General features: G+C 50.1%; 1 protein-coding gene across 1 annotated transcript; it reads left to right on the plus strand.

Moving 5' to 3' along the window:
* Window positions 1–6,719: 6,719 nt before the first annotated feature.
* DMRT2 (doublesex and mab-3 related transcription factor 2) lies at window positions 6,720–10,929 on the plus strand. The gene is made up of 4 exons (XM_063423216.1): window positions 6,720–6,948; window positions 7,528–7,884; window positions 7,982–8,084; window positions 9,609–10,929. Exons 2-4 carry the CDS (start codon window positions 7,540–7,542, stop codon window positions 10,655–10,657), a joined length of 1,497 nt encoding a protein of 498 aa, XP_063279286.1. The 5' UTR covers window positions 6,720–6,948; window positions 7,528–7,539; the 3' UTR covers window positions 10,658–10,929.
* Window positions 10,930–11,265: the final 336 nt, after the last annotated feature.

Raw genomic sequence — 11,265 nt, forward strand, 5'->3', positions numbered from 1 at the left:
ATAGTCTCTTTTATTATTGCCAGTAATCATAAGTGCTGAAAAAACACCATAAGAAAAATAGTGTTTTAGAGTACAATGAATCCAATGTTCTTAATATGTATATACACATCTGCAATATGTTAAACTCAGGCTCATGCCCATTTAATCTCAAGGATTTCAATGGGGTGTCTGTATGGAATGAAGGGAAAAGTTTGATCCCAGAATAGTCAGTGGCTGCACCTTTCGGGAACACTTTATGCCTTGGATTTTCACCTAGATTTGTGTTTATAATAATAAACACATAATTTATTAAATCTATACTTACAATAAATTCGGTGCTATCAATGGTCTGTCTGCTGTATGAATCATTTAATGTACTGCTTGCTTTCTCTTTGATGATTTCAGAACACTGTGCATCCAGGTAAATCTGACATGTGGGCGTGTTTTGTGCCACAGTGCTAAATGCCTGGTAAGGGGTGCTCTCTGCCTAGAGACATGATCAGGATCTATTCCAAGAATCAAATTAAAGCCTGTCAGTGAGCAGGTTCCCTTGTGAGAAGAAATGGGTTTGAAGTAGTTACAGCTCCTGTTCCTCTTCACAGATATAAGTCAGAACAAGAATGGATACTTCAGTTCAGCTCCCTTCTGCCATGGGACAAATTCACAAGATCAGGAAGATTTGCCTCTGCCTGGTAGGAGTGTGTGCAAAACCTCTTAGCACTGCAACCAGGAGTGCACCAACAGCAGGGCAAGAGAAGCAGGAAATGAGATTGTCCTAAATATCCCTTAGCAGGTAGGTGTTGTGTCCAGCTAGGGCACAGCTTCTCCTCCTGTCATGGCAATACCACCCCTGCAGAGGCCTCAGTTTGTATCGACTCTGGGAAGAGCCAGAGCTTTGTGGATAGGTAAAACTTTACAAAAGGAAGGCCTTGTAAAATCATGGCTCACTCCTGTTACTTTGGCTAAGTAGAAAATGATGCTGGGGGTGACTCGGCTGAATTAGAGGTAGAAAAATGAGTTATATATATCCACCACATGTTCACATCATGGTGTATGGTGGTTTGGCTGGATGATGTTTGTTGTATTTTAAAAGTATGTAGCTGATAAAAACCTAACTGCTTTAAAAGGCCTGATTTTTACAATAAAGGAGCTCTCTTTTGCACCTGCCAGGGGACTCTACTTCTCTCTGCCTCCTCACAGCAGAGGTCCCAATGATGGCAGCTGAGACAGAGGTTGAGAGGAGTCATATTCATCCCCTCTCTAAAATACTTAGTAGGGATGTTGTAGAGACCAAGTGTGGCATACTGAGAAGTTGTGCCAGTCTTTTGGGGGTGCTTAAACCCCCTCCAATGAAAGGGTTCTATTTACAGATTCCTAAAGACACACATTTCTGTTGCTGTCCTCTGTGTGCTTACTGATTCTCTCAGATTCTCCCCCTGCTATTGATGAATCTATCCTCAAATATCTAAACAGAAGGTGTGCAGAAGTAACTGCCAAACAAGAAGAAAATAAAAAATAATTTTAAAAGGGCTCTGATTTCATTTGTGCAGTAGCAGAAATTTCTTCTCCCTCAAACATCACCTAGAATCCTGTGGAAGGAGACACTGCACCCATGCCTTCTTTTAATTATGAGAGGAGTTTGAGACACATCAGCATCATGTTTGCTGTATTGGTAGTACATCTCTTGCTGTTTTCCCAGCTGATGTCCAAGAATCACGGGAGTGAGAGTTCTCAGCACCTGTACCTATCCATGTGCCACATAGACTGAGCTCCTTGATTGGGGAGCTACAGTACAAGCTTGTCTGATTTTCAGGGTTTGTCCTCACAAGGACAGATGGTGAAACTCAGAATGAGAGCTTTGGTGGAAATGCCACAGGTGGTGATGTAGCCCAGTGTGTTTCCTGCCAATTTTCAGAGAGCCCAGTTGTCTTGCATTCACTCTGCCATGGTGAGTGAATCTTCTCCCTCTCCCTCTACCACATCTTCTCCCTCTACCACCTCAGGCATCTGTGTACTCCATGGTGGATCCACACTGGGCCAGAGTGTGACACCTGTATTAGTATGGTATAATATCCCCATCTAAAAATGGCTCTACAAACTTTCTTGCTAATTGGAGTGTAACAAGTGTGTCCTAGATACCCACAAGGATCATTTGGCCTGAGTCTGGCTGGCTGGCTTGTTTTAACTGATATATTGCCAGATTTTGATGCTGTTTTTCATGCTGATTGCTACCTCAGGTCATCCTAACAATTTCAGTAAGGCTGCTCAGAGACTGCAATGCTACAATCTGGCTAGCTGTGGTTACACTACTGAATTTTTACTGCTAAGCACAGCACAGCCTACCCAACTCATTTGATTTAGCAGGTGTCTTACTGGCATTTAGAATACTTTGCATGTTATTACATTGCATCCTGAGGGAAGAAAAACAAAACAAAACACCACAAACCAGTTTATTAGTAAGACTTTTTGCTGTTCTGCTAAAATATGGCAATCAGAAAGACAATTTATATTGCAGAGACTTGACCTTTACTTTCCAGGACCGTAAAATAAAACCCCAACCTCCACACTTTCTGCATCTGGTTGACATTTGAATAAAACTGCCAGAGTGCAAACAAATTTTGAGAAAACATCTCCAGCAAACTTTGCACTGAGTCTAAAAATATTCTTGGCTAAGTTAGTTTTTAAGGCCATATGTTGGGAAAAAAAAGAAACCCTGAAACTTCACTAGAATTTATTGCAACAAGAGATTTGCCAAACTACTTAAGACATTTGGGAAGATTATAGTGAAGTGTATTAGTTGCTGACTTGACAATTTGCTGTGCTCACTGCTTGCATAGTGGATTCCTGATACTCATGCTGAGAGCTGATCCAAATTTCTGGTACATTTTAGCAAGAGACCTGCCAAATGTCTACTGGCCTATTAAATGCTGGCAAACCAAAGGTCAGCCTTGTTTATGAGCCACAGGAAAACTGCTACAAATGGCACACAAACCTCTCCTTGTGCCTTTTTTTGTTCTTTTCTTTTAATTCAAAATTTTGGCACAGGATTGGGTGGGGTTGGGTTTGGACTAAGTCTCTCTAGGCCTGCCCTGATATACCCTGGCCACGAATCTGGAGGCTGCAGAAGAGGCAGTCCTGTTTAATTGAGATGTGTTTTTTCCTGCTTCATGGAATGCTCAGCAGAACTGTGTGGTCCTGTTTGCAGAGGCATGGGACAAATTGTTTCCCCTTGGTACATCAGCGGGCAGAGCCTCCAGCCACAGAGGGCTGAGCTTTTACAGTTTATTTATTACTTTTACAGTTTTACAAGGGCCCTTCTTTTACAGTTTATTCCTCTCCCTTCCTGAGACCTCATCCCTTCTGCTGCCAGGGTGAGAAGGATGGTAAATGTCACACCCTGTGCTCAATCCAAAGCTGTCTGTGTCCATGTGGATCCTTCCATTGAGGACTCCAGACTACCTGTCAGGCTTTCACCAACTGTGTCAGAAGCAGCAGTTCTACTCTGTTCACCTGAACTGCTTTTGATATCATCCCAGTATGATAAGCATGTCTTCCTATAAAGAGGCTAACCCTTGTCCTCCTTGCCAAAGCAAACATTCTTACAAAGGTAGTGGTATTACACGTTCAATAAATTTTTCTTCCATATCGTGCTATAGTGAATACATCACCTCAACATTTCTTACCTCCTTACAATGTGTATTTATTATATTCATTTGACAGGCATATAGGAATAACAGAAAATCTCTTCTCTGACTCTGCACCTACAAATCTGTTAGGCAGCAATTAAATGGTCATTTAAAACAGAATATAAAAAAAACCCCATCCCCCCAAAAAAAACCAAACTGAAAATCTTGCTTGTTTAAAACCTTCCAAGGTACAACCAGTTTAGAAAGGTTCATGAACAAAAATCTGTTCATGCCATGAACAAAAATCTTACCCAGGTTTATTTTAGTGCTAGGGTTGTCTTAAATGCTGTTTACAAGAGACAGAGGGAGTCTTACGTACACATACGTAAATCCACAATTTAATGAAGAAAGAAAACTGCAAAAGAAATAATGGTTCATACAGATCAGATAACACGGGGAAAATTGATGTCTTTGTGGGGCGTTTCTTTGGTTGGTTGGGGTTTTTTTGGTGTTTATCTCTAATTTTTTGTGTTGTTTTGTTTTGGTTTTTTTTTTTCATCTTTTTTCCTATCCTAGTCCTCTGCTTCTCGCAGGTGACATCATCCGCGAAATGTCAACATCTCCGCTGTACCAAATTTACGGTAATTCGCGGAGTTACCCCTTCGGTCCGGGCCCGCTCCCGGGCTGGATCGGGACCCGGAGAGGGCACGGACGGGGCCGGCGGGCGGGGCTTGGGCAGGGGCGATTTGTTTCAGATTAAACGGTGGCATCCCTGACCTAACAAGCGGCCGGGATCGCCCGCGTTTGTCATTGCAATCTGCCCCCGACGGCGCGGGGAGAGGGCAGGATCAAAGCATTCCTCCGGGGAAATCGCTCCCGGAGCTGCCGTTTGGTTAGCCTGCCCTAACCCCGCTAATAAATTTCCCGGGGGAAGGGAGGGCAGGGGAGGCCAGGAGCGGGGCACCGCGGCACTTGCAGCTGCACCTGCCCGCGGAGCCTCCACGCAAAGCGGGGCCGAGCGCTGGGGGCGAGGAGAGGGTGCAGAGCCCCGGGGCTGCTCCTCCGCCCCCGGGAAAGGGCGCTGCTGCAAGAGGCACAGCCTGGGAGACCATCCCCGGCCTCGTCGGGCTCTGGCACAGCCCCAGCCCGCCTTGGGCAGCGCGGGGGTGGGCAAGGGAGAGGGTGCCCGGAGCGAAGGAGCCCCGGAGCTCCTCGGCAACCCTGGCCGAGGGTCTCGGCCCCGCCACGGCACCAGAGCACGGCGGGGATTTGTGCTGGGGCAGGTGGATGCACAGCTGCTCATCGCGGGTTTGTTCAAAGGCTCCCCTCGCGTGGAAAGCGGCAGCTTTGCCAGCACGGCACGGCGCTGCATCTGCCCGTGTCAGCCCGCAGCGGGCGCGGCCGGCAGCTCGGACAGAGGAGGAGGAACGAGGGGGAGAAGGCAGAGCCGCAGATCGCTCTCCGCCTTCTCCGAGGGTGCGTCCCGCAGGAGGACGGCAGAGACAGCCCTTACTCCAGAGAGAGGAGTGGCTGGAGGGGAGCTCAGAAGCGCTGCGGAGCCGAGGAGAACAACAGGAGCAGAAAAGAAAGTTATACAAACACGCTTTAAAATCGTGGCTGGGTTTCACAGCTCCCTGTGGATAAAGTAAACAGGAGGAGAACTGTTTTGTAATTTACTCCGGCGGACCGCAGAATCGTACTTTGTAATTTGGTGTCGGTTTACAGACAAAGGCGACTTCTGTTTCCTAACCTAGCAGGTCCTTTGTCATGCTTGTGCCTTTTAAGAGGGACCCCAAGGGGGAAAGTGGAATTCCTTGGGTGTTTGCCTTTTAGTCATGCTTGTAAGTCAAACAGTAGCCGGGCTCTCTTTTGAGAAGGATAATACCTGCCGTCGGGGGGATGCGCGTCCTCCTCCCCGCTCTCCCGACGGTGCCGATCGGAGAGGACAAACCTCCCCGGGGACAAACCTTCCCTCCTTCCTCGCAGCCAGCGGGGCTGTTGCCCCGTTCGGGCTGGGAGCTCCGGGCGCCGGGCCCCCGCCGGCTCGGTGGCCTTTGTCCCCAAGGCCTGCAAGGACAGGGTTTTTCCGTGCCGAACCGGCGGCCGGTAGCTGGTCCGTGTGCTTACCGTGACAAGGATGCCCGTGTTTATTATATACATGAATACTGTCAGTATTTATTACACACAAGCGCTTCTCAGGGAAATGGCAAAATATTTTCTCTTTTTAGGAGACTAGTTTCGGCCGTATGTTCTGCGTATCGTTAGATTTCGATCGATACACACTGGTGGGAAACTAATGTTCTCCCGCATGCCTTAATTTTTTTTATTCCTGGGTAAAATCCGCTTAAATTCACCAGTTTTTCTCCTGTCCGGTGCTGAACGCGGCCGAGGTGTATTCTGTCCATTTCTGCCTCTTGGGAATTCCTATTTTCAGTGGCGGAAGCACGGAGCTCTAGTCTCTCTGTGGCACGACTAGGACTTTGTGGGTCACAATTTCGATCGCTTTCTGACTGGGGACACAAGGGACATCACCCAGCTCCCAAAGAGCAGCCTCCGCCAGGGAGGGGCGGGAATAAAATTACTTAGGGGAAATAAAGTTCCTTAGGGAAAGAACCTCAGTGGCGGTGGAAAACGTTCCCTCTGAAGGGAGGGAATGCTAAAACATAGGCGTGTATTTTTTCTCGCCTTAATTCCCGAAAGGAAAGGATCCCGCAGCATTTTCAGACTCTTAAAAAAAGACCATTGCCGCGCGTACTTTCCACTAGCGGGTCAAGCAACAGGAACGACCGCGAACGAACAGCGCGCTGGCTTGTTTGACGCTTTTAAACCCTCGCCCCCGGCCCGCTCGGGTAGAGGGACGCCGCCAGCCTGCGGAGAGGGTTTCTCAGGCGATCTTAGGCGAGCTCTACCCTCTTTTCTCCCTTCCTTTCGCTCCCTCCTCGCCCCGCGCTGCGAGCGCACCGCCCGCTCCCGCTCCCGCCCCGCGTCCGCCCGCACCCGCGGGCACACGCGCGGGGGGCGGGGCCGGGCGGCGCGGACCAATCAGAACGGCGGCCGCGAGGCGGGCGGCCAATCGGGGCTGCGGCCGCGAGGCTGGCGGCCAATGGGCGGCGCGGGCGGCGGCAGCGGGCGCTGATATCGCGGCGGGCGCCGCTCGGGGCCACCCCCGGCGCGCATCCGCGGCCCCTCACGGCCCCTCACGGCCCCGACGGAGCAGCGCCCCGGCCGCGGCGGAGCCTTCAGCCCTCTCGGTGCGGGGATCGGGAGTCTTCCTTGTCCCCGGCCGGTCTGGGGCAGCGGCGAGCTGCGAGGGGCTGAGCGCTTCCTGCACCACCTGCCTTTGGTAAGCTCGGTGTGCAGAAGGAAGAGCGGGGCGGTCGTGTGGGAGCAGGTGGGGTCTGAAGGTGCGGAGAGCTCCAGGAGCTCGTACGGCCTTTGGCTGCCGCAGCGGGCAGCGGCGATGTGTGAAGTCCAGCTGTCCTCCGCCTGTCTGCCGAGCCTGAGCGCAGCTGGCAGGAGGGTTCTCCGGATCCTGCAGCGAGCAGGACCCTGTTGGGACCGGACAGAGCCGTAGCGGCGCAGCGCGGGGCATTCACTGCCCCGGGACTGTTCCTGCCGCATCCTCCGCAGCAGGAGACGCCCGCTCCCTGCAGCCGGCTAACTCAGTTCCCCGCAAGCCGGGGCGGGAGGGAGGGAAAGAGGGAGGAAAAGAGGGAGGTGTCCGTCGTGGCTGCACTGGGCCCCGCGTGGGTCGGCGCCACAGACCCGAGCTGACGGTGAGGGGGAAGGTGACATCCCAGGCGGGCTCTGCCGTGACCGGGCTGTGCCATCCCCGCGGGGCTGCAGGCGGGCACCTCGGGAGCCGGGCGTGCTCCGGCGCCGCTCCGCCGCGGGGGCGGCGGGCCTGACCCCTCTCTCGCAGCTCCGCCGAGCCATGGCTGAGGAACGCGCGGGCGCCGACTGGGAGATCGACGTGGAGAGCCTGGAAGGGGAGCCGGACGAGGCACCTGGCGCTCCCCGCGGCAGCGCCGGCCCGGAGGAGGAGGAGGAGGAGGAAGGCGAGGAGGCGGCGGCGGCTCCGCGGCGGGGTGAGCCGCGGAAGCTGAGCCGCACGCCCAAGTGCGCCCGGTGCCGCAACCACGGCGTGGTGTCGTGCCTGAAGGGACACAAGCGGTTCTGCCGCTGGCGGGACTGCCAGTGCGCCAATTGCCTGCTGGTGGTGGAGCGGCAGCGCGTCATGGCCGCGCAGGTGGCGCTCCGACGGCAGCAGGCCACCGAGGTGAGCGACACGGGACGGGACGGGAGGGGACGGGACGGGCGGGGACGGGACGGGCGGGCGGCCCCGGTCTGACGGCGCCACCCGGTCGCTCTCTTAGGACAAGAAGGGGCTGACGGGGAAGCAGGCAAACTTGGAGCGCAAAGCCGTCTACCAGAGGCACGTCCGAACGCCCAGCCTCTTGGCCAAGAGCATCCTGGAAGGTAAGCGCATCCCCTGCCCCTCCGCGGCTTCCCGCTGGCAGCGGGGAAGCCCCGCTCTGCCCCGGGCTGACCCGCACCTCCCGTCCGAATGCAGCGTTCTGTCCCGAAATAGGCGTCAAAGCGCGCCCCGCTACCAGCGCCGCGGGCTGCCGGCCTTCGAGGCTGGAATCGATGTGCCAGAATTTCAGTTCCTTGTCCCCTCCGCCCAAAATAATGCCTGAAATGCTAGCAACGGTAGTTTGAAATTTGAGAGTTACTGTTACAAGCCGGCAGCTTTTTTCCATGGCTACCCAGCAGCGTTTTGCAGTGCAGAGCGATTTATTCGCGGGGCAGTTTAATCATGGGCATATTAACTAGCAAAAAGAATAAATTGGTTAATTTTTTTCTTTTTGTCTGAACGCCTAACACAGCAGTACCGTTTGTGATATTAGCAATAGTAAGATCTGCAAAATAAGGGGCTTAATTTTCTCACCGTCGAAAATATTAACTGTGTAAGAATGACATTTTGAAGATTGGTATTTTAGTGAAAGGGTGTATTTCTTTCCCCATATCTGTTTGGGATTGTGCACATATTTGTTCCCACGTTTGCTTTAATTACTTTCTAAACCATATCCCTATAAATCATTGTACTTTTCAATTCAATTTTTTTTCTGAAATAGAAAGCTCTTTTCTTTGCCTGTTCAAGCTCAATTAATATTTGGTCCTTTTAGAAACCTCTAATTTTCATCTACTGTTCATTCTTTTGAAAACTCTGTATTCTGTATTCTTTCCTCTAATTTATCTTAACTATCTTTTTCTTTTCTCCTAGTTCTCCTTGGGATTTTCTACCATCTCTAGCAATGTGTACATAGTGATTCGTCTTTAGGAAATAGAAAAGACACCAGCTGTAGATATAGGTATCTTCCTTGGAAAAGGGAAAAACGTGTGTGAGAGGAATGGAGGTGAAAACAGGTAAAATCCTGTTCTCCTGACTCATGTAAATAGTTACATTAATTCAGTGGAGTTGCTTGTGTGGGTAGAGCAAACAGGATTGGATCCTATCTGTTATATTAAATTAAGCCACGCAGCTCGGTAATTGAATGTGCTGGAAACTGAATTTCTGTGTTTTATTGAAATTCTAGTTCAGAAGAAATGAAATATTGGAATGCTTTCCATATGTGTTAAAAGTGAATAGTTATCTCTCTCTTTAAGCCTCGTGATGGAATACCAGTCATAATACAACTATACACAGTAGGGCTTTGCCTTTTTCTCTTTTTTTTTTCCTTCTCCCTCCTCGATCTGTTTGCCTGGAACCACGTTTTTTAAAAACTGTTAATCAGCTAGCTTTGAGGCATACTGCACGTGTGAAAAAAGCTGAATGAGCCTGATTGCTCAGCCTCTGTGCCACAGTGAATTCTGTAGGGGCTGATGCTGACCAGGCTCTGTAGCAGGAGCACGGTGCCTGCTCAGGGAGCTGCTGTACAAGCACAGCCTTGGTGTTTTTCTTTAAGTGCCCTAATCCCTAACGCTGCTTTGTTGTTCTAGGTTACCGTCCCATTCCAGCAGACTCCTACCTGGGAGGGAATTCGCCCCTGCCACCTCCTGTGAGTGACAGGATGAGAAAGAGACGGGCTTTTGCCGATAAGGAGCTGGAGAACATTATGCTAGAGAGAGAGTATAAAGAGAGAGACGTGATGGAAGCAACGCAAGCAGCTGCCCTTTTCCTCCCTAACCGTATGGTGCGTGGAGCTGAGTACAGTTCGTATAAAACAGCCTTCAACCCCGCTCAAGTTGATAATCCCAACAAGGAATTTTCCAATTTTTTACCAGCCTGCCTCGATCTAACGATGCAGTATTCAGCACCCAGCAACATGGAACTGATTTCTTCGAATGTCAGTGTAGCTACCACCTACAGGCAGTACCCGCTGCCTTCCAGGTTCTTAGTGTGGCCGAAATGTGGCCCCATTAGCGATGCTCTCCTCTACCAGCAGTGCCTGTTGAATGCTACTGCTGTCCAAGCTCTCAGACCTGGGCCGGGCTGGGATGCCAAGAGTCAGGACTGCCCCAACGCTGAACACGACGTGCTGCCCCCAAAGCTGGAAAACTCCTTTGCCCTGAGCCACGCACGAGACATCCAGCAGCCACGCAGTGAGATAGTGTGCCTCCATCAGGAAGCTCGGGAGAGGTCAGCTTTCTCCCCTCCAAAAAGGACTTTCCCCCAGGTGTCTGATAAGGGTTCTCTGTCTCCTCAGGAGCAGGCGTTGAGCAAGATCAGCAGAAGCAGCACCAAACCCCCTGCGCCGCTCAAGTACAGTGCGTTCCAGTCACTGTTCCACCAGACGTTTCCTGGTGCTCCAACAGCAGAGTTAACAATGTCGTTTGTGAAGGAGACTTTTGAAGATGCTTCTAAGAAATACAGGGAGTGTGCTGTTAAAGAGAACCAGAAATACAAGTTTACTGTAGACAAATGTGCTAAAGACTTCTTTGGGGCCAAGCAGGCCGCAACAAAGCTCTCAACAACTGAGCCACTCTCATTTTCAGTTGAATCCATCCTTAAACGACCTTCTTCTGCTGTTACTAATGCCTCTGAATGAATAAACTTTACCTTCAGAGTAGAGAGTTTCTAAGCTTTGCTTTCTGCAGAATTGCTCCTGCCTGCCTTATCTCTTAAAAGATTTTTAAAGAGGAATTTCTGCAGTAAATGGTAATGCTTTCTTTTATTTCAAAATGATGTACATAAATATGCATGTTTTCTGAAAGACAAATTTAATTTTTTTAAAATTGAAACTGCATGTACAGACTGTAAAGTGTTTTTATTTTAAGCAGACCTTTGAACCATTCAATAAAATGAGTTTACTTACAAGCATAGACTGATCTCTCTCATGTTTCTAGCATCTTGCAGGCAAGTGTGCCCTCCTTTCAGAATACACTTTTTATTTTGTCTGCCATTGTAAATGGACTTGCTGCTTAAGTTGCTGGGGTAAGCAGTCATTTCTCCTTTGAACCTCCAGTAACTATGGAAAGGGGCAACAACAGTTCCTGTAGGCTGATGTGAATTCACAAGAGTTTATATTTATGTAAGTGAGGTTTGGATCCGATTCCATATGCCTTTCTTATTCTGAAGGGGTATGCAGGCTGGCACAAAAGACTAGTCTATTCCACACCTCTCTGTAATATTTCTGTTACTAAAGAGTTCCTAGAT

This window comes from Prinia subflava, chromosome Z (genome assembly GCF_021018805.1).
Source record: "Prinia subflava isolate CZ2003 ecotype Zambia chromosome Z, Cam_Psub_1.2, whole genome shotgun sequence".
NCBI classification, from domain to species: Eukaryota; Metazoa; Chordata; class Aves; order Passeriformes; family Cisticolidae; genus Prinia; species Prinia subflava.